The sequence below is a fragment of the Lotus japonicus genome, chromosome 6, assembly GCF_012489685.1.
Source record: "Lotus japonicus ecotype B-129 chromosome 6, LjGifu_v1.2".
Lineage (NCBI taxonomy): Eukaryota > Viridiplantae > Streptophyta > Magnoliopsida > Fabales > Fabaceae > Lotus > Lotus japonicus.
The window spans coordinates 60,352,843-60,376,763 of NC_080046.1; the positions used below are offsets into that span (position 1 = coordinate 60,352,843).

Genomic DNA, 23,921 nt, shown 5'->3' on the forward strand with positions numbered 1-23,921 from the left:
TTTCCCATTTTTTTATAAGTTCATGTTTTATTATTATTTTAATGACGATCCGACCACCAGATCTGAATCAACTCAAATATTATCAATACGATTTGAGTTAAAAGGAAGAAAAGAGTGAAATCCAAACTGAAACGACGGCGTCTTCCGTGAGTCATTTAGAAAAATGACTCACGGTGATACACTAAAAAAATTGTGTGTATAGACCATAATGCCCTCATCCTCAAATATCTCATTTCTTCTCCTACGATTTCACCACCACCGTTTCCTCCGTTTTCTTCGGTTCAACCACCATTTATGGCTCCTCTCCAGCTTCACATGCTACCTCCCCTCTCTCTCCCCATGGACCACCAGATCTGTTATCTGTCTCCGGCCACCGTAACTGTCTATATATCCTTATCTTTTCTTCTCTTACTTTTTACATTCTGGCGAACCCACCACCACTAAAGCCTCCACCATTCCGGCGAACGCACCACTTTCGGCGAACCCACCACCACCAGAGCCTCCACCTCGTCCTTTCTCTTCAGATCTGTCACCACCAACAGTGACATGCACAAAAAAAGGGGTCAATCTTTTTTATTATTAAAGCTTTATTTTGAACAAAAGTAAGCTTGAATCTTGTTCATTGAAGCTGTTTTGAACAAGAAAGCTTGATTTTTTTTCATTTTTGGTGGAAGGTTTGGAAAAAGGTTCAATCTTTTCATGGTTGATGCTTTATTTTGAAAAAAATAACTTCAATCTTGTACACTAGCTGTTTGTGGAAGGTTGGACTTAGGAGTCTTCAGACCCAGAACCAGAACCAGAGCCTTCAACAACACCCTCTACCACCGCCATTTCAAAGTTGTTAACCTCCACCGACGAAATCGAAGCCGCTCTCAACCACCTCTGCGCCGCCGATCCCCTCTTAGCCAACTACATCAACTCCCTCCCAAGCGTTCGACTGCGACACCATTGTTGCAGCATCAGGCATGGGTATTCTAGTCAGATCTGGTGGGGAAGTGGTTGGGGCATTTGGGTATTCTAGTCATTTCAGTAAATTTGTTTTTTAGATCATATCCGTTCAATTTTTAATTATTATATCCAATGGTATTCATTCAACTGTACCATCATGTGACAGTTTTCAACTGTACCACTGAAGCCAACACCAACTGAAACAACCCAACTTTTTTATCACTTCAAATTTTGATTAAGTCCTGAAGACATGAACCGATCTAAACCAAACAATGTGTGGTCTTATGTTCCATCATAAGTCATAACACTAGTTGAAAGATATGAGACATATGGCCTATATGGCCTATTGGCCATGCTGAGCCGATAAGGTATTATCCAGCTTCGCATTCACGTGTTTCTAGTATTTAACCAATTAATGTCCTGCCCCACACACCCGACGTATTATTGGTTTAATGAGGACACAATTCAATGTGACTATGAGGATGGTTTTGCTCTTTCTTCTATTTTTGATAATGGTCTTGCTCATAATTTGAACCCACGCACCCAATTCTAATTGCTACGTCTAGTGTGTGTGACCAAGTGACCGACCCACCCTTATACACAGGGACGGATCTATGTTCAAGTATATGAGGGCAAGTGCCCTCACTTGAATTTGGAAAATATTATTAGAAAAAAATTAAGTAGTAAAAATATGTGGTTTTTTATGATTTTTTTGATAAAAAATGTCCTCACTTGTATCTCATATTGTTAAATGCCCTCACTTGAGTAGTAAAAGTATGGTTTTTGATAACCCCTTTAGTAAAAAATGTTTTCACTTATATCCGCTTTAGTAAAAAATTCCATAACTTCTAATAGTATTTGTTAATTTTTTTTGTTACAAACTTATATATATATATATTGCCCTCACAACATTAAATTTCTGGATCCGTCACTGCTTACACACTAATTTTGGAATAAGGTTATTTTAGTTGATAACTCATTGCCACCCCGTCTAATTTTAAGCTTTTTAGAGCATAATTATGGAGCAAGCTCATAAAGGTTTTCCCTATTTGTTTTATTTTTGTAATCAATGATTCAAACTACTTTTAAGATTCAACACACAAGCACGAAACATATCTTTTAAAATTTATATCGCTCTCTTTGAACGATCACTTGATTGAGGGTGAAAACGATACTAAAAATTCAATCTAGTTCCCAAAATCTCCTAAAAGGACCTATAAAACTACTGAGGTATGAATTAGGGATCTTCAGACCTTTGAAGACGAATGCACACTCTTTTTTTTTTGCTAAAGCTTCCTCCACCAATGAATATATGAAAATCTCAAAATCCATAGGGTCCTCTTAATTAACGGTGGCAAAAAGTAAACGTATATATTGCAGTGGTGTCAAACTATTGCTACAAATGTTGTGAGTTTCTTCGTTGCGGTTGGAACCATCGCTAAAAAAATGTGAATTACGACAAAACCGCCATGGAAAATGTGATGAATTTATTTACTTAATTGGTAGCGACTGAAATTGGCGTTATTATTTATTTTTCCCTTTGCGGCGATTTAAACCGATGCTAGAATATGGGAGTGGTTACTTGAAAATGACACTAGATGGACTTGTGATAGTGCACTTGCATAACCGACAAGATGGTTTTTCGCCGCAGAATAAACCGCAGCAAATTGTAACTTTGCCACATAAGTTTTGGTGTCTCAGGCAATCACAATGTCATGTATGTATAAAGTTTTTCATATTGGATTTTACATGCGATGCTTGTCTCCTTGTAACTTTCATCTCCTATTTTTCAATTTCATTTGTCACTTTTTACTTTGTTTTCTTCATCTCCTATTTTTCAATTTCATTTGTCACTTTTTACTTTGTTTTCGTCATTTGACACTTAGGACAACATGGACTCATGGAGGGGTGGTGATTGCAGGTGAGGGGAGAGAAGATCGAATGGTGGTGGTGGTTGTAGCAGAGGACAGGAAGTTGAGGAGAGAAAGTGGTGGAGAGGAGGGATAATGATCGGCGAGGAAGGAAGATAAAATCTGCTGGTGGCGGTAGTGATAGGGGCCATTGTAGAATTTTAATAAACATAAGGCTACTCCCTCCGTTCCCAAATAACTGACATTATTTCTAGCTGAATTTTGTTCCTAATTATCTGTCACTTTACAAAGTTCAAGAGAGCATTAACTATATTTTACCAATTGTACCCTTCATTTATTGGTGGTAGGAAAATTGAAAAGTTAGAATTAATAAGAGAGATAAAGTGTATAATAAGAAGTTAGACATTAGTTTTAATAAAACAAGAACATTAATTGATATTTCTTAATACTTGTGCAACAACCTTAAAATATCAGTTATATAGGAACAGAGAGAGTATAATAGAATAACAAAAAATATAACTCCCGATCATTGTACAACTTTTTTTATGCGTGTTAAGGAACCCCTATTTTTTCTATTTCTATGTTCCTAAGTCCTAACACATTTATTAGCCTTACTAAATTTGTTTGTCGACACCCACATGATTTGGGGGTATCATTTATGGGTTCCCACTAGGGTGGACCATTTATATTTTGGTCCACCGGTGAACCATAGGGCTATTTTTGACAATTACCCTGACCCTTCCAGTCTATCAGAAAAAAAAAAAAAAAAATCCTGACCCTTCTACTCCCATTCCAACCAACCACCACTCCACCACCACCGCACCACCACTCCACCACCGCCACTGTTACTGTTCTCCTCCTAGTCTCCTTCTCCTATTCGACCAGATCTACATAAAAGAGAGCTACCCCTAACAGATCTCCTTCACCCACATATGCAGGGAGGTAATTACTACCTCGGCATGACCGGGGTCAGCGTCGGCGATAAGATCTCATAACGGTATTTAACATTTTTCATCACCGTTCAACTCTGTTTCTTAGTTCAACCAGAGGAAAACATAATTTGTTGTGTAATCTCCAAAATTTCTTGTATTTATTGATTTTATTTTAACCAAGTCAGAACTGAAAGCATTTGTTATTACCATATTCTAGCAAATGGGGAAAGCAAAGTGTGAAAGAAGAGATCATGAACCACGGATACGTGTTTCGCCATCTTGCATCACAATCAAAGGGGATGGGTTGCGAATTGCGATGGTGAAGCGGCGTTAACCTTTAATTTGACGGTGACCTTGGGACGGTGGTGCGGTGATGAAGAGTGAGTGGTACGCAGAAGATGATTACACCGTGAAAGGGGTTTTGCTGGAAAGAAAGGGGAAGAGATAATGGTTTTGGACTTTACCTTTTTACCCGGGTTCAGTTAATCCTAACCGTTCAACAAAAGAATATTCTAAGATTCTAAAATCCAACGGTATTTAGTTGTGGTTCACCGGTGGACCAAAATATAAATGGTCCACCCTAGTGGGAACCTCATTTATGGGGTATAATAACAACAATAGTTAGTAATAATAGTAATTAATGTTAAACAGGTTCTTATTTGATGGTCAAGTTGGGGAAGGGAAGAAAAAGTAACATGACTTTTTTTCTTTGCTTTTTCTTTTCTAAGGTCTATTCTTCCTTTTTATATAATCTTAATTGGCAAGAGACATTCATTCATTTGCAGAAAAACCTCAAACCCAGAAAATTGAAACTTAATTAGAATCTCCATTTGCAAACCTCAACTTTATTGACAGAAAACAACAGGTACAAAATTACACGATATAATAATAAGACAACTGATATAGATTTACCAATAAGATAAAGATCACGAAACTACACACTATTATGATTAATCAATGAACAGGCTTAAAGGAAGTAAGATTCCTGAAATGCTCCCATGACCTTTCATATACAAGGGCTTCGTAATTGCTGGCGGCAGCGGATCGGGATCCACCCTTCGCCGCAATCACAAGGCGGTAATTGGTTCCAGCCACCACCTGAGAATCGCCGCTAACGACCTTAACCAGCCTCAGCTTCGCCCCTGATTGCTTATCATACTCGGACACCGCGAAATTGGCGATCTCCTTAACGTGAGGGTCGTTGAGGTCCTTGATAGGGGTATAGCCACCGACAAAAGCTCCCTTCTGCCGGAGAGCGGCGGAGAAACCCGACACGGCGGAGAGGATGAGAAGGGAAACGATGAGAACGCGATCGAATCTCATTGTTGCTGATAGATTGAGTTTGGTAACTTGTTTTGCGGTGGTTGCAATTTATAGTGGTGTGTGGATTATGGGTGCGGTGGTTGCAATTTATAGCACGCGGTTAATGGTGCTTCCTGAATTTTCCAATGGTAACGGGCACGTGCCCCATGTTTGCCATCGATGTTTATGGATATTACGAGTGAGCCACCCACGCGTTGCGTGTCAATTCAACTTTATCTAATTTCTGTCTCAATAATTATCTATGAACTGTTATTCACTCACTGTTTATGTGTCTATATTCTATACCATCATAAATTATATACACTTATTAATTTGCATATATTGATTATATTCTATCTAGGATTGTATGTGGATTTACCTGATAAATATGATGGTTTCAAATAAAACAAATGTAATTGATTAAACCATTTTGGTTCGGATTTGCTGAATTTTCTAAAGAAATGGAATTAGGGAAACTATTTAATTAATTTGATTATTTTATATTCTATTTTACTTTTGGTTCAAATAAATATGGGTCTAGAATAGTTGCGTGTGAGGGGTTGCTGTGTGGGTTGACTATAAAAAATCAGCATAACAATTTTTTCATCAAAGGATCACTCAAGAAATGAATTTTATTTCTTAATGCAGATTTAAGTCACTTTGCAAAACTTTTAATAATTGATATTTAGTTATTGATGACACATTGACACCACAAGTCACGGAATCACAATGAAAAAAGATAAAAAGCATAAAATAATAAGGGCAATTGTGTCTTTTAAAAGTTAATCATTCACTCATGCCATTTTCTTGCCTCCTGATATCAGGAAAACCAATGCACCACTATTCATCAATAATTATCCCTTGCTATTACTTCCCCTCCCTTTCTCACTTTCTTCCAAACATGCAAAAGACTCATTTTCCAGCCATTTTACATTTTTACCTGCTGTCAGCTTCTTTCCTCCTAAAATTCCTAAAATCAAACAGAGCAATATTGACTATAAACATATTTAATACTACTATTTACACGGTCATTTATTATTGACGGTGCATGCGATTGAAGTCAAACTGACGTCGCCTTTGAATTTAATGAGCTGGTCGCAAATTAAGGGTGTGATTGGACTTTGAAGTCTAAACAACAGGAAAGGACACATGAGATAAGAATGACACCATGCATGGAACAAAACCATGACCGCAAAGGAAGGATCACAGGTTAAAATCACAGATATGGACAATTCTGCCATAGTAATAAATTAATTAATTTGACATCGAGCAAATTTGGAAGAGAACTGTATCTCCCATTATGAAATCCTATTTGAGTTGCTTAAATATTATTATAGTGGGTTTAAGCTGTCAAATAAGATTTAAGCGGTTTGTAAACAATTTATGCATATTTCACTCTAACTAAGATATATATATATATATATTTTTTGGTTGGATCCCATTATATCACATATATTTATATTATTTCAATGTTATGGCACAATTTAAGATTATAATTGAAATATAGAATATAATATTTTAATCAAAAAGTAAGAAAAGATAGAATGAGCAAGTTGTTAAAATTTAAGTAACCAGAACTGTCATGCCATGTTACTCCAATGATACTCTAAAATAAGAAATGTTGTTTAAATGCTCCAACTAGGTTAAACAACCACATTGAAGATGTTCTTAACAGATAAAAAAGAATATAGTTTTACATTCATGTAATCATATTCAATTTTTGTTTAATTATTTTTCTTTTTTATGGATAAAACTTGAATCAAAATTTAATTCAAACGATGATAAATGAAGTTAATTAATCGAAAGAATTTATTCAAGTTTATCTTTATATATAAATGTTTGTGCAATTGTTTGAGAGAACTTATGTCAATAATTTATGGTTTATTCATAAACTTTTTTGAACTTATTTTAATAAATTGTTAATTTATATTACTTTATAAAATATGAATTTATCTTACCAATATATATATATATATATATATATGGTGTAAGTTAACAGCCCCATATATATATATATATATATATATATATATATATATATATATATGGCTGTTAACTTACACCCACTAAAATTTTAGAAGGAGTAAGTTAACATGCTACACCTTTTTTTATTGACTAAAAAACCAACTCCATCCAATTTTAAAACAACCTAGACTTTATGGCTTTATGGTAATTTACATTTCAGTTTGATTTTTCTTTTCAATTTTAAATTTTAAATTTTAAAATTCAGGTTCCAATTTCAACAAAACGTGTTCCGTTTCTTCAGCATCCATCATCTTTGTTCCTGCTCCATTTTCTTGTCTCCTCTGTTGTTGCCATGTATGCCCTCCATTAATCTACTGATAATGGATGTATGTTTTTAAAACTTTGACCAGAAATTAATAATCCTTAATTAGCAAAAAGAACCTTAATATGAAACCATGAAACGAACAACATGTAAGACTTAATTTGAAATTTCTTGCGTGCTGGAATTGAAAGGAATAGGGAGGAAGAGAGAAGTTATAATGTTGCAAAGTTTTTTTTTTTTAAAAAAATTGCAGAGATAAAAAAGAAGCAACTTTTAATTTGAAATTAATGAGAAAGATTAATGAGGAGAGAGAAATTATTAATTTTAAAATTTAAATAAAATTGAATTACATGAATAGCCCTGAAGTTAGTTATTTTTAAGAACAAATTTGTGGAGTTTTTTGTCCAACAGAAAAGGTGTTGGATGTTAACTTACTCCTTCTAAAAAACAAGTGGGAGTAAGTTAACAAACCCCATACATATATATATATATATACATATATATATATATATATGAATTTATGTTTTATCTATAACTTATTTTCAATTTACATTAATAAGTTTTTCGATTTTTTTTTGAAAGTGGAATGATATATTAAAATCAAAGAGCCATAGAGGCTAGTACATCAGAAGGTCTAGTTCTGGAGGAGTCTCTTCAATCCAAACAGTGTCTGAAAATTTTGAAGAGTGTTTGGCCAAGTAATCGGCCACCAAGTTACCGGAACGACGAAGAAAAGATAAATCAAATCTACTAAAGTGTGAGACCAAGTCTCTATAGCTACAATCATTCAAAACTGAAAATAAATAAAAAGAACCATATGTTTATCCTTATGCCATGTATAATATAATTGTAAGCAATCTGTCTTCAAGTCCAAGATGACAGATAAAGAAACCCAAGTCCCTGGCTATGCAAATACTCCACCGGAATGCCATAGCTTCCGCCACAACGGCAAAATTATCTTGTTTTCCCAATATCTCTAAAAGTAAATTAATAATATATTTTACGAATCCATTATTAAATTTTAAAAAATTACACACATATCATTAGAGTATCTTTAACAAATTCTTCCTCTTGTGACAAAAAAAAGAGTACCTCACGGGTTTTTTTTAACGTGACCTCTAACGTTAGTATTGGGCAAGTATTGAACTTTTGGCCACTTTTAAAATAAGTGGTTACTTGACAGAAAATACAATTGGAGTAAAAAGTAGAAAAATTACTTATGAGTAGTTTAAATTTTATATATCTATAAATCCACAACAATATTGGTAAACAACCTAAATAAATAACTCTTAAAATCTTGATAAATAACTTAATATAATTTTGAAGTTTTTTTAATATATCATTCATTTTTTTATTCATTACATATTCTTTACTTTGTCTCGTACTCCTATCTCTCTAATATGGATTTTTTTTTTTGAAAATCTCTAATTTGGAATTTGAGTATGAAAAATATTTTTCCTATAAATAAAAACCATCCAATTTCACTTTCTTCCCTGACACAAACGTCTGGATTATTAGTTGAAGATAATTTTCAACACGTCATCGTTTTCTTACGCATTAACGATTTAATTATATGATTCTATATATCACTTCACACATACAGTAAGACTGTAAAAGGTAGTGTATAAGGTCATTTTCAATTCATTATTTTCATATTAAGAAGTAAAAACAATATTCTTTCAAAGAAAAAACAATATATGAATTTGTCTTTGGTATGTGTAGTTTAATAAAGTCCAATGTCAATTTATATGGGTGATTGAGAATTATATATGTCCAATGTCAATTAGTAATTATCAAAACAAATAAAAAACGGGTTTAAATAAGAGAAAAAGATACATGTACCGACACCGACACCAACACCAAACTAGGAAAGGCTCTTACTGAGTCGTAATTACTACTCCTCCATTTCAAAATGCATGGTTGATTTTTTAGCTTTTCACATATATTTTAAAATGGTTGTTATTTTAGAAATTTAAGATTATTTGTCACATCTTCTTCCATATACACCATCATTTAATATTGTACCTCTCATCTACCATTTTCAATTCTTACCAATCACAATGCCCACTAATCACTTAACCAACAATTATCATTCTCTCTTTATTTATAACTCAACTTTAAATAGGGGTGTTATAGTCAAATATTATATCAATTAATAAGCTCTTAAACTATATGCATTATCTTAAACAACAACCATTTTAGAACGGAGGGAGTAAAAGACATGGGGCTTACATGCAGAGGCAGAAGTTAGAACCAAAAAATACAGTATGGGGCAAAAATTTAAGAGTCAAAACAAGTTTTTAATGACGACATCTACTATTGGAAATTGTAAAAAAAAATCGATTTGATAAGAGATAAAAATCACATCGTTCAAAAGCTCATTAATTAATATATAATTTAATTAATACTTTTATTTAAAGTTAAATTATATTAGTTTCCGAATAATAGTTTAAGTGGTAAGAGTTATTAGACATATGAGTTGGGTGAAGGAGGTCCATATATCAATTCTTGTAGAGTATAGTTTATCTTTAATAGCTCTAGTGGTAAAAATTTGTGGACATATAAATTAAATTGAGAATATGAAGTCCAGAGATCAATCCTAGAGAGCTGTAGTTTTTTTTGTGGTAGGTGAAAATAAGAGGTGGTGAGTGAGATATTTAATATTAAATGAAAATATAGATAGAAGAAAGTATAATAAACACTATTGAAATTTTTTAAAACTACAATAATTTTAAAATATAGGAGAAAAACTAAAACAAGAAGATTTTGGAATTAATAGAGAAAGTAAAAAATGAGAAGAAAAAGTACAACATATTTATATTCATATATTGTCATAATATTAAGTAAACTTGTGCTATAATGATTACATGTAAAAGAACACTACACCATTTTTTTCTTTTAGAAATAAGGGTATGTGCAACAAGCAAAAAAGTGTTGCTAAAAGTGTCTTAGGAATTAGTTTGTGCATGTGTCATAAATGATTTGTTTTAATCAACACATTTTATTAGAACATTGCATAAGTGTTATCTATATAATAACAAGGAACAATTATTACGTGATAATTGTTGTCTTTTCTCTATAATATGTTACATTTTTTCACAGTGTTACTAGAGAACACAAAAAAATGTCCCCAAAAGGAATAGGTAACGCCAGAATATGAGACAACTAAAAAGTATTGCGTGAAGTTGTAAAAAACGAAAACGGTTACCTTTTGTGTTTAGTTTTTAGTTTAAAAGTTTGTTTGGAGTATTGAAATCTGAAATCACACATTCTAACCGTCTAAATGTGAAAGAGGCTATAAACCATTATTGAATGAAACCACTTTCAAATTGAAAACCACCAAACAGACACATAGCAAGCCACAATGTTACAATCATGCTTAACATGAACCAAAATACAAGGAAAAAAATGAGATGATAAATAGATGCAATTGTGGACTAGTGTTAAAAGGTAAGAACGATTTTGCAACTTTGCCAACCAAGCCTTATATGCAGTAATAAGCAATCGTTACTAATTAAGGTCCCCAAAAGAACCAAAGAGGAAAATTGGCCCCAAATTAAGAAGGCCCTCACCTTACCAACACAGACAAGGAGCATACAAGTTAGAGATCGACACTCCATGGAAAGTATTTCCACGACATTGGAACGTTGCTAATATCAAGAGATGTTACAATTGAAGCATACATGGTTGAATACCTTTTCTTATTGCTTTTTACTAGCTAGTTGGAAATGGATTACTTCATGCAAAATTTTCTCATTTGAATAGCGTAGCTTCTCTTTTAATGAGAAAAGTTTCTAGTCATGTGATTAATGGTGTATGTACATACCTTGTAAAGGTTAAAGGTCGACAATCACAGCAAATAAAAGCTTTCATCTAAGACATTTAATCAATGAACGAAGGATTAAACGAACAAAAAGGCATGAAAAAGAAGTCATATATATAATAGACGATGAAACTTAGGTCAGTATCTCTACTTTATTTGTTTTGGCACATCTTGTGCTTTATATATTCTAATTTGGCTTACCTATGAAAAAAGCGATTGTGGCCTAACAAACGGCCTATCAAAAGTTTAATAAATGAAGGACGGGACTTAAAGGAAGTGAGTTCCCTTAAATTTTGCCATGGCCTGTCAAACACGACGGCTTCGTATGTTCTGGTGGCGGTTCCATCCGCCGCTTCAAACACGAGGCGGTGTACCAGGCCGGCCACGAGCCCATGCTCACCTCGGACAACCCTAACAAACTTCAACTTTGCCCCAGATTGCTTGCCGTACTCAGCCACGGCGAAGTTGGCTATCTCCGTCACTTGTGGGTTATTGCACTACAAGAAAAAGGTCATTTTGCGGCGGTCATATTGCGGCGGTTTCCCAAAACCGCCGCAATAAATTTTACTGCGGCGGTTTACACGACGGTTTGAGTGACCGACGCGAGTATGTTATTTTTGCGGCGGTTGTAAGGCGTTTAGCGGCGGTTGGTAGGTGTTTTGTATAAAAAAATAATATCAGATATGTGGCGTTGTAACCGCCGCAGTTGATTAATAATGTGCGGCGGTTGGTGCGTCGGTTTGTTGATTTTTTTTTTAAAAATAACCTGCGTCGGTTGGGCCTTACAACCGCCGCAGGCTTACAATTTCACACAGATTTGTCCTAGCCCAAACCTAAGATTTTCACTTTCCCTCTCTCAATTTTACTTTCCCTCACTTATTTTCCCCAATTTTACTTTCCCTCTATTAAAAAAAAAAACTTCCGCTCCCCAAAACCCTTCTTCTTCACGTTCGTTCTTCGTTGTCTGGTTCCGTTTTCCAGCGTCTGGTTCCTTGCTTCAGTGGCTAGGTTTGTTCTCTTCTCCTCTCCTCTCCTCTCCTCTCCTCTCCTCTCTTGCAACTGGTTCCCTTCTTCAGCGTCTGGTTCCCTTCTTTCACTATTTCACAATCCCTAATTTTGATTTCTTCATGTTTGTTCAGGCTGAAAATCATCATCTCCTCTCAACGACAATGGTCTCTCTTCCCTAGCTTGATTTTGTTTTTGATTTCTTCATGTTTGTTTAGGCTGAGGTTGATTTTGATTTCACAATTTTCAGGTTGTGTTTCGAAATTGAATTCCTCCATAGTTTCAGCAAAGGTAAGATTTCTTCTTCTCCTGCTTCTCAACTATTTCGTTGCTTCGAATTTTATTGCTATGTATACCATAGAGACAACAATAGATTAAAATAGATTATGTGTTTATTTAGTAGCTTGCTCCTGCCATATCTGTGCTTATGTTTATAGCTTTTTTTCTCTTCTTTTCTTTTAAGAGAAGTTAATTTTAAGAAACAACAATGGTTCTCTGGTAAAATGAAGTAACAAAACAAAAACAGTTGTAAAGGAAGACATTGTCACCTTCATTGCAAGCATGTTATTCTGCTCTTTTATCACTTTCTCCTGTCACAGAGAGCAATGAGACAAATCTATATGCCAGTTTCATTATCTTGAGAAGCATACTACTATCATTCTAGGTTCACACTCAGACTGTTTATTTTATGGTTTGAGATGAGGTTTCTAATGTGTTACAAGGTCCCTTAGCCAGCTTCCTACTTGGTTAAAATCCACCTTGTCTTGTTGCCTTATTGAGCGATATATTTTGTGGAGATCTTCTGTTTAGAGAATGGTTTCGCTGCATCCGTGTGTCCCGTGGGTCTGTGCTTCTGTTTTGCCTACGCTGAGTTGATTGTGTAGATTTCTTGGAGGTTTTTTCCTTTTTTCCTCTATGCTGGCCTCGTTTCAATAGCTTTTTTCTTGCTGGCTGGCTTTCATCCAGTACTTTGGTGGCTATTTTGTGCTCTCTTTTTACTAGTTTAGTTCGTTTGGCTCTTTTTTACTAGTTAGTTGTTTTAATAGGTAGATTTCTTCCACTTCTTTTAGCCTATTCTGTTTCTTATTCTGTTATGTATGTTCCTTTGTTGCTTTATCTCACTTGAGAGAGGTTGTTCTCAAGAACTCTTTTATTCTAATATATTTTCATTTTATAAAAAAAAAAGAAAACTACATAAAGAACAAATAATATATATATAGACATGACTAATATCAATTGATTCTGTTATCTTGATAAGCATACTAAAAAGAATTGATTTATTCAATCAGAACTGGTTCAAGATTATAGATGAGAACCAGGAACCCTAGGATAAAAGAATACTCTGGAGTTTCAAGAGTCCAGTCTCTCCCCAAACACTACACAGAAATTGCCTAACTGAACTAACTGACTCTTCTCTCTATTTATAGGAAATAGCCTAACTGCCACTAACAATAGGCCTATGCACATAATTCCTGGCTTAATATTTACAAGTACACTTTCAGTAACTGAAGAAGTTTAGGATACAGCTATTCCCAATCCCCTCTTCCTATTCCTCCTCTCATAGACCTTCCTAATTGGAGGTCGATACCGATCAATGGATATGTACGAGGCATGGGTTTCGGTGTTTGCCCCTCTAAAGTCTTCAAAGGTTCTGGGAGCACATCAACCAATGGTTCTTCTGCAAAAGTTAACAAGCTTCAATCAGAATTGGAAACAGAGCGTGCCAGAGTTGATACTTTGGTACAAGAAGTTGAAAGATTTAAAGGCTTAGAAGAAAAGCTTGCATTTGTTATGCAACAATTGGCTGGCCAAGGATTTAATAGGGTAAGAAACTGAATTTGCAATTAATTGGCTGTTCAATAATGTGTGCAAGATAAATTAAGGCTACTTGATTATCTTGGTTAAGACTGAGCAAGATAAATTCTGGTTATGTTATAGTGGTTTACTTGTTCTGTTTTACTGGTTTTGCTTATGTTTGACTGCAGCATGCTTTTGTTTCACTTGTTGGTTGTTCAGACTTTAGATATGACAGTATGGAGACTATTTCCTTACTTTGTTGATCTCGTTACTAAGGCTGAGATATTGTAGGGTGATTGTATTAATTGCTTGGTGGGCTAAGGCCATTGTAAAGATAGTATATTCTGAGATGGCTAGCTAGTTACCATCCTTGTTTTTTCTCTCATTGTTATTTGGTTTGTAGTACACCTAGTACTTCTCTATTATATATATTTTTGCCATTGTGCATTTAGCTGAATATTAATAAAAATTAACTACTTGCAGGTTACTGATTTAGACTCTCCAAACGAACCAAGGCCATCTTCGTCCGCTAGTCATAATCCCGGAAACAATGGACCGTCTTCTTAGCTTCATGTAGGATTGGTGGAATGATTTAAGACTGAGCTTTTTTTGGATTATTCTACTGAACTTGTCACTTTAGTAGTTGGATCTAGTGTTTCTTATGCTGATGTTAATGTTGGACCATTTACATGTTTGTACTGAATTTAACACTTTAGTAGTTGGATTTATGTTGAATGCAAATGAATGAACTTATTTTTACCTATATGTTTTTCACATGTACAAGTTATAATAATTTTAACAAAATCAGGGTTGATCTAGAAAGCAGGTATAATGGTAGTAAATTTCATTTTTTATAAAAAAACAAAAAAAACCAAAAAAAAAAATTTAACAACTTGCGGCGGTTTAAACCGCCGCTAAAGATTATATCAATTCTCCCACAAAAGTATATCACGGCGGTTCAAACCGCCGCCACAAGTTGTTAAAATCCGGTTTTTGTTAACTATCTGCGGCGGTTGGAACCGCCGCAAATTGCGAGATGCTATTAGCGGCGGCTATTCCAGCGGTTGGTACAAACCGCCGCAGAACGCCTGGCGACACTAGTAACTGCGACGGTTGTCAAACCGCCGCGATTAGCGTTCTGCGGCGGTTTGAACCGTCCTTACGACCGCCGCAAAATGCCCTTTTTTTGTAGTGTTGATGTCCGTGATGGGTGTCCAGCCGCCGCATCGAGGATAAAATCTTAAACGTTCCATCTTCCAGGAAGCAGAGAAACCTGTTTAATAACGCGAGCATCAAAATCTCATTGATAAAACCTGGTTTCTTTTAATAAAAACAGTTCATTCTGATTATAACACATAAGAAATAAGGAAGAAAATTCGCACCAGAATCAGGATTCTGCAAAGCTCTCATCCTAGATACAATTGCCAAATTACCTTGCCGTCTTAGGGCTCCAAACGCGTTCATGATTCTCGCAATCCCAGCCATAACTTCTGTTCTTGATGAGCACTCCACTAAACTAACTCACCCTAGTGATCTTAAATAAGAACGTTGCCTTGCTCCTTACTTCTCCGTTCCATAAAGATTTGATTTTTGTTTAAAATTATGATAAAGAAAATAAGATAAAAATTATTGATATTGATATTTAACTTAAATACTCTTATTTATTATTTTTTAGTAAAAAAAAAGTTATCTATCTTTTTTTTTATAGGCGGAAATTTATCTTTCCTTTCCTCTTGTAACCAAAAAATCTCATCCTAGAAAATAATATAATAGATAGATGAAGAGTTGTGATTTGTCAATATAAAAGGTGGTATATGAGATACAATTCAATAAATAAGAAGAGGTTTAATTTCATTTTTGGTCCCCCAACTTTGGCCTTCCTGCGAAAATCGTCCCCAAACTTCAAAATTAGCAAAAAACGACCCTGAAGTTTATACACGGTTGCACTTTTGGTATTCAGTCCAACTTCCGTCCAAAACCTAACAGATTGCTGACATGGTATTATTTAATAATATTTTAATTGCCCAACTCTTCATAACGGATAAGGACCATTTAGACACGCAATTAATATGCAAAACGGTAAAATTCTTTTTAATTCCGTAGCAGTGTGAGTTGCCTTGCTCCTTACTTCTCCCATAGCCGGCGTTTGTTTCATGGATTGGAAAAAGATTCCCAAGAATGTTTTGGATGGAATCTATATTCCAACGTTTGGTAGCATATTTGAAAAAAATAAGCCAGGGTATCTTTCGTTTCTGGATAAGTCATATGCCCATCCAGAAGCATTTATTATTCCCACGATAGAGAGGTGAGAAAACTGAATCCTGAATAAAAGAGAATGAGATTCTTGGAGGAAATTCCTTAATTGCCACTACCCACTCAACCATGTCTTTTGCTAACAAAAACCCGCGAAACTCATTTTTGTTTTGCCACTGTCCGCAAATTTTTCTAGAGGAATCTCACCAAATCAGTAACTGAATCCTCAGTCCCGCTGAATATATTGTGGACTGCATTAGGTTCCATTCATCATCCCTCACCAAATCTCGCTCACCTTGCTCTGTGCAGGTCAGTAAGTTTCATTTTTGCACCCTGATTTTCCAGTCTGTTGTGAGACACACATAACTCATATTTTTCCACTTGCTTTTGCTCTATCCATTTCAATTTTTCCATCAAGTTTCAAACTTTGTTGCTATTGATTCACCCACTTCTTTATTCTAGGTGATGTTTGTGTCTGTGATTATCTAATTGGTGTGAGAAGTTTGACCCTAACACGGTTCCCATTTCGAAGGTACACTTAATTAGCAATCTTATAGCCGATAGCCATGAGATTAATTCTTCGATGCTCGAAGATCAGGTTAAGTGAATAGTTCTCTCCCGATAAATGGGTCTTACAACTGTAATCACAATTATAATCAAGATAAGATAACTGAATGAATCATAAATAGGCCTTACAAAGATCATGTATCAATCATTTAATAATCCAATCCCTTCTCTATTAAAAAACTTTTGTCTTTTCTAGTTTTTTTTTATACATTAGAAAGATAAATTACACCCGCCAGAAACGATCCCTGGTCCTCCCTCTACCCAACCCATACGTCCCTCAACTCCGACCACTTGAGTTATCCTACGGGAGCTTTTCTAGTTTTCTTAGAATCTTTTCTCCTTTTTTTGTTTCATTTGCTTTTTCTTTGTTTAAAATATAAACTTTAGTGATATTTCTCAATACTCTATACATATGTAGACCCATCCAAAACAGTGAAATTTGGATTTAATAATTCAATATCCTAACGGACCTAACCATCAAGAGTTTGCATCTATGATCTATCACCTATTGAGTGCCATCATTTGTTCCAAAAACAATTGCTCCTGCAACAACAAACCTTACAAGTCAGAATCATTTTTCAATCAAATTGATCTTCTCAAACTTAAATGTGAACACAGTAACTCACCCAGTGATGGCATGAGAAGAGATAGCACAGCAATCCCAGCAAGCTTAAGTGGCACACCAACTTTAAGCATGTCTTTAATTTCTATGTGTCCAGTGGCAAACCCAACAACATTTGATGGTGTTGAAGTTGGAAGCCAGAATGCAAACTCAGTTGATATTCCTCCAGGGATCATAAGAAGCAGGGGATGCACATGCAATGTCTTGGCTATGTGATACAGAAGTGGAACAAGAAGGGTTGCAGTTGCATCATTGGATGTGATGAACTCAGTAATAATGCTACATAGAAGAGTAACAACAGGAACAATTGCCAAATATGGAACATTTTGCAAGAAATCTAAGGCTCTTGAAAGTACATCTGCTAGGCCACTAGATTGAACTCCATCTGCTAAGGCAAATCCAGCTCCTAGAAGCAATATGAGGTTCCAAGGTAACCTTTTGCATTCATTCCAGTCCATTAGCTTCTCCCCCTTTTGCTTCATGTTAGGGATTATGAACAATAAGACAGCTGCTAAAACCTACAATACATGGTACCATGTCTTCATTCTAATTGATTGGATACTTCAATGCAAGGTGCAATGAGTAATAATCAACAAGAAAAACATCAAAAGTAGCTAGACACAGCACAATCACATACACTGATACTTCCATCACCAACAAGGCCATGGAATAAAGCTCCCCATCCAGGAAGGTCATCTGAGATTCTTCTTGTCATCCATAATATGATCAGCAACTATATTTAGCATTCCATTGTTAAAAATTGAATTATGTTCATTCATGATTGAGAAATGAAAAATTGAAATTGGATTGATTTTAGACAGAGCATACCCCGAACACAGACAGCACCATCTTCTCAGCAAAAGCCATTGGACCTACAACAGCCATAATAGGATTGCAACTGCATCAGCTTATTTAGGAGAATATATGTGTAAAAATAATTTTTGTTAATTTAAACTCTAATCTTAAAATAAAACTAAAAAAATGTTAACCATGTATCTCTTGAGTTTGAGATAGGCGCACACTAACCCAACCCCAAAAGCTAGCAGAGAATTGTTTCCTATTTAGTAATATAAAGACTTATTTATGTTTCTACTCCCTCACTTAGGCACTTGACTTGATATCTAGAGTATGAAGTATAGTAATCATGTGCGAGCAATATCTAAAATAAGGACTCTAAAAGCTAAGTTCGTATGAAGATTTGTTTACATATATTTATGGTCGAACCTGAACTAGATACTTACACATATCTTCCATCAAGATTACGTTGTTTAGTACTTATATAAGGATACCTTTTTGTCAATGTGAGATTGGTTCAAATGGGCTTGGGAAGCCAATTCATTGGATCAGCCATTTCACTATGGGATATCAATCTACCTGTATGTGGTTGGGCTTCAGCCCATCGTTTACCAATGGAATGCGAATCTTTGAACAAAAATATAAATCTCTTTCAAAAGGAAGAACTTATTAAACTTCAATGGAAAAAATGGATTATAAAAGATATATATAAGCAAACAACAAGGTACAACACATAAAAATTTAGGGATTAAATCTTCAACTATAATTTGAATACTCATTTTTAAATCTCATGAAACCACATTATTGTCAGACTTTTCACAAATCCATTACAAAGCAATCATGCTCGAATTAGATAAAAACATAAAAATTAAAAAATTGTGAATATGAAGAAAGGAACTTCTATGCTCTCCATACTCCATAACCATTCCTTGCAAAAACGAATGGCTAGAATTTTGCATGAGGGCCCGAGAATCAAAACTCATCGCAAGGACCATAAAAATTTTAATTTAGAATTAAATTTATAAATTTATGAAAAAAAAAAGTGTGGCATTAATTGTTCTAATGTTTTACTATTTTATTTTTTGTTGTTACTTTTGGTTGCCTGTTTTTTTGTAAAAAACAACCTGATGTCGAAGCAGATGTTGTAACATCATGCCTGTGACATTTGTCCCTGCGGGGCTGCTGTGTGTTGCATGTTTGTTTTGTGAAACTGTGCTTTGATTACGTGGTATTCAAGATATAGGGTTGTTGAAGAAGCTTCTGTGTGCTATCTGGAATATATTATAGTGGAATCAAATCTGTTGGAGATGATTTGATTTGGTTTAAATTGTGAAAGTTGTTATCTTTTGTTCAAATCTTATTTGATAAGATTTGTTACTGGTTTAAAAAGATTTGTTCCAGATCTGTTTATGGACTCTATTTTTGTGAAAGTCCATTGAAGATCAATGCCTGCTGAAGAACGACTATTTAAGGAGTGTTAACCCTAGTTGCTAAGTGTGCGTTGGGCACCCAAGGATTGGGTTTTTAGGGTTGTGTTTTGTGAGTCCTTATTCTGTTATTTTGTACACCACTCTACTGCCTCCATTGATCATCATATGACATAGAGTTGGTTTGTTTTAGTTGAGTTGTAATCTCTTCAAACCTGTGTTGCTTATTGAAAGTTCAATCACTGTGGCAGTGATTGAGAGAAAGTGAGAGAGACTCTCATACTTAGGTCGATATACTAAGTAGAAAAACACTGGGTAGATTAGGAAAAGAACTATGAGCTGAGGTGTTCATGAGTGTCTGTAGTTCCTAAATCTTGAGATAGTGAATTTCCTTTCTTTGGGCGAAGCCCTCCAGATGTAGGAGAAGTTTCACCAAACTGGGTTAACAACTTTTGTGTTGTGTTTTTGTTTCTTTTATGCTTTTGTTGTTTACTGTTGTGAATTGTCGAACTGGTTGTCCCAGCATCGCGTAGAACATCTGTCATGTGCGACAACCAGAATTTCATTTTCAAAAATCAAAATTATGTAGTATTTACTAGAAAATAAAATTCCATAATTTTTTTTGCTTTCTAAAACTCTATCCAAACTTGTTGAAGTGTCATTGCATCTGCCGTCTAAGACAAAAAAAAACCATCTACATAATTCTATTTGTATTTCATAAAAATAAAAAAAAAAATCTTCAACATCGTAGCAAAGTTTTTAATCTTAATTATTGAATAAAAAATCTCCCACCTGTTATTACGATGCTATAGGCTATTTGGTCTCGCCGGAATAAATGGGTGTTCGAGCAAGTGAAGCTCTACCCAGAACAAACTTGGAGGCTAGCTTCCTCGGTGAGGGTGATGTTGATTAGTGATTACGGATGGTGGTATGAGTGATGTGGATGGTCGATGGGATGGGGACAACTCGTGCATGATTGGTTGGTGCTCTCCACCCGCGAGGGTCGTCAAAATTAACACGGATGTAGTTGTTTCTTCCTCTGGAACGTGTGTTTTGGGTATGGTGGCGAGGGACTCTCACGGTGTGGTCCTTGCATCTGCTGCAGCTAGTGAGTTTCATTCTCTAAGTGTGGTCGTGGCTGAAGGACTTGATGTGTGGTTAGCAATTCGTCTTACAATCAAGATGGGCTTCAAGAATGTGATATTTAAGATGGATAATTTAACGGTTGTTAGTGCCTAGTCTTCTTTTTCTTCCAATTGTCGTATTTAACTTCAGTTGTGTCTGATTGTGTAGGTATATTCTCTAGTTCTAATTCCTTTTGTTTGCGTCATGTTCGCCACGACGATAATAAGGCCACAAAATTTATGGCTTACTTTATTTGGTCAGTGTTTTGTTTGGATGGAGGATGTTCCTCCCGATATTGAGGGGATCCTATCCATAGATATTGCATCTACTTAATTTAATGGAATGTGGTTTATGTGAAAAATTTAGTTCTTGTAAACTTAATTTTTCTGTCTAATAGATTTTTTTTCTTCTGTTTTTTACAAGGGTATGTGCAAACTTCCATACCAGATGATGTGCTGGTGCGCTCGGTGCTGGACCAGAAGGTGCTGTTTCAACACGCTTGGGAGAAGCCGGCTCGAGCTTCTACCCCTCGATTGGTCTCTTGGATTGCTCCGACAGGTTCTGAAATTGCTATCAACTGCGATGGGAGTTCTCTCGGGTCTCTGCAGCGTTCCGGCTTTGGTGGGTGCCTTCGTGATGCGCTTGGACCCTGGATCACAGGGTTTGTAGGCTATGGAGGTCAGGCCACAGTTTTGCATATGGAGCTCTTTGCTATTTTCCATGGCTTGGTGATTGCGTGGAACCGAGGTTTCCGCAAGGTGGTGTGTTATTCTGATTCATTGCTTGTCGTTACTCTTGTCTAGGAGCCCCCCACTCATTTCCATGAGCTAGCAGTGTTGATTTACAACACTGTTGATCTGCTTCGTCGCCTGTGGGAGGTGCGACTGGTGCACACTTTGCGTGAGGGTAATGCATGCGCAGATTTCTTAGCTAAGATGAGAGCTAATCAAGACTTAAATTTCCTCCTTGTTCAGGATCCCCCTCCTGACCTGGAGCCGTTGTTATTGGCTGACTCTCTGGGGACAACTTTTGTTAGGCTGTGGGGGTTTTTTTGCTTTCCTGTTTTCAGTTTTGCTTATTTGTTGTTAAGCATCAAAAAATAGCCCATACGTATACTAATTATATTTAACACAAGTGATAAAATATTAAATTTCATATGCACTTATCTTAAAAATTATAAGTTTATCTAAATCTAGTGTGATTTAATTCAAACTTTAGCTAGAGACATCTCCGCAAAGACATGACATGTGTCCATTTAGGTTGGCCCTAGAACTATGGAATCTTATCTAACTATTCCCTCCGTCCCTAATTATAATATAAAGTTGAGACTTATATTTTGTCACTAAATATAAGCTAAAGTTGTAAAAGCTAATATTTCTTTCCATATTTATCTTTGCATTTATTGGTAGTGGAGCACTATTCATAGTATAATAATTAAAAAGTTTTATGGTAAACATGAAAAGTTGTAAATTTTTTTTCAAAAACCAATGCATCAATTAAACCTTTCTTAATAAGTGTGATTTTCACAACTTTAGCTTATAATTAAGGACGGAGGGAGGACTACTTATCAATCAATGCAGACGAGAAGGATAGAAATAAATCAAATAATTCAAAAGAAACAAAACGACATAGAAAGGAAACTAGTCACTACCTGACTCATCTTCCTCGTGTAACTTTCCCTCCTCCTCTGTTTTTTTTCTAATAACTATTGTCAAAAGATGGAAATGAATAGAGTACTTGAGGTGAGAAACTTACCAAGAGCTTCGAGGTCCGCTTTCAAATGCGCTTTATCCATGTAATCAGACAAAGCCACACGCGACCCTTTTCGTACATACAGCAAACAGAGTATGAACCAGAAGCATATCAGAAGCAGAACCGCCGCCGGAAACCCAAAGAAGAACCACGTATTGAAGCTTATCGGCTTCCCCTCCGGAACCAAGCTCTTCCACATCCCGATCAGTATCAGGTTCACACCTGTCCCTGTTAGAGTGCTTATTCCCCCTATCGGCGTCGCGTATACCACTGTCAGAATCACCGCCCTGCTGAACTTGTTTACAACTTCCGATTGCTCCTCCGCCGGTGGTAGTCGATGTAGGATCCCTGTTGCCACCGGCATCATCATCACTGCCGCTGCCACGTTGTGTAGCCACATGCTCACGAAGAACGCCGTCGCGCACAGCCCCAGTAGTAACATCGCTGGATTCAGGGGATCGCCACAAAATAGCAAGGTTACCTGTGCTAACAAGATCAACAGAATAGTGTGAGAACCGTAACACAGAAGTCAACACATGTCGATCGCAGTAGTAAAAAGTGTTTGTCTGTTAGAACCTAAAGTCGAGAGTTCAATCCTAACACAGAGCTATGTCGGAATTGCGATAATAATTTATAAATTTTTTTTAATCAATTGGGACCGAAATCACTCACATTCAAGGCCAATCTTCTGTGAACGTTGTAGCGTTCAACGGCGAGGGCGAGAATGAAACTACCCAAAACCAAGGTAATGACATCATCCATGTAAGAGTGAGCTACCTTATCAGCTGAGCAAATTCCAAACAGGGGAAACAGAAACAGGGGACACATGGAGGTGACCGGAAGAGGAACGGCCTCAGTGATCCACCAAGTGAAAACCCAAGCAATCACGCCGAGCATTTTCTTGCTGGTCGCCGGAGCATTCTCGAGCTTCACTAAGAAGCAGATGATGAGGGACAACAAGGGGCCTAGAATGATGCAGAAATTTTTGAGTGTTAGCATATTGGATTTGAAGGTGCAGGGTGTTTGTTGGATTGGTTCCCGGAGGGGGAGGAGTGGCGCCTTCAGGTTGTCATCGGGAGCGGCTGACGAAGTTTTTTCTCCGGCCATCTTGGAAAAAATGTAAAACTAAAAACTGTAGGAAAGGGAAAGAAGGAATTTTGGAAGATATATAACAAGGACGGAGCGTTTTTCACGTGGCGTAGGCCCAAAACTTGGTTCCATCATACAAATGCTAATTGATATGGTTTTTTATTTGGGGTTGTCTTTTAATGCTACTAGTTAGCAACTAGTTAGCAATGTATATAGAACCAATAATTGCATGTATTTTCTAACATGTCTTTTCTGGTATATGAGGTTGTAAGTAAGGGTGTACAAGACCCGACCCTACCCGTCCCGCCTCAAGTTTTTAGGGCCGG

At 35.9% G+C, this 23,921-nt stretch overlaps 2 protein-coding genes across 2 annotated transcripts; both read right to left on the reverse strand.

Moving 5' to 3' along the window:
* Nucleotides 1-4,580: 4,580 nt before the first annotated feature.
* Nucleotides 4,581-5,140, reverse strand: LOC130726383 (cysteine proteinase inhibitor 1-like). The gene has a single exon (XM_057577643.1). The coding sequence runs from the start codon at nt 5,072-5,074 to the stop codon at nt 4,706-4,708; it is 369 nt and encodes a 122-aa protein (XP_057433626.1). The 5' UTR covers nt 5,075-5,140; the 3' UTR covers nt 4,581-4,705.
* An 11,793-nt stretch (nt 5,141-16,933) lies between these two features.
* Nucleotides 16,934-23,715, reverse strand: LOC130723418 (tonoplast dicarboxylate transporter-like). Its single transcript, XM_057574464.1, has 6 exons — nt 23,179-23,715; nt 22,510-22,987; nt 18,236-18,279; nt 18,045-18,140; nt 17,412-17,925; nt 16,934-17,328 (listed from the first exon to the last, which is right to left on the reverse strand). Exons 1-6 carry the CDS (start codon nt 23,611-23,613, stop codon nt 17,291-17,293), a joined length of 1,605 nt encoding a protein of 534 aa, XP_057430447.1. The 5' UTR covers nt 23,614-23,715; the 3' UTR covers nt 16,934-17,290.
* Nucleotides 23,716-23,921: the final 206 nt, after the last annotated feature.

Coding starts and splice junctions, on each gene's coding strand:
- LOC130726383 (XM_057577643.1), bottom strand. CDS start 5,074: ATGAGATTCGATCGCGTTCTCATCGTTTCCCTTCTCATCCTCTCCGCC.
- LOC130723418 (XM_057574464.1), bottom strand. CDS start 23,613: ATGGCCGGAGAAAAAACTTCGTCAGCCGCTCCCGATGACAACCTGAAG. Junction 17,926..18,044: donor TTGGTGATGGAAGTATCAGT/GTATGTGATTGT, acceptor CATGTATTGTAG/GTTTTAGCAGCTGTCTTATT. Junction 17,329..17,411: donor TCTTCTCATGCCATCACTGG/GTGAGTTACTGT, acceptor TTGTTGTTGCAG/GAGCAATTGTTTTTGGAACA.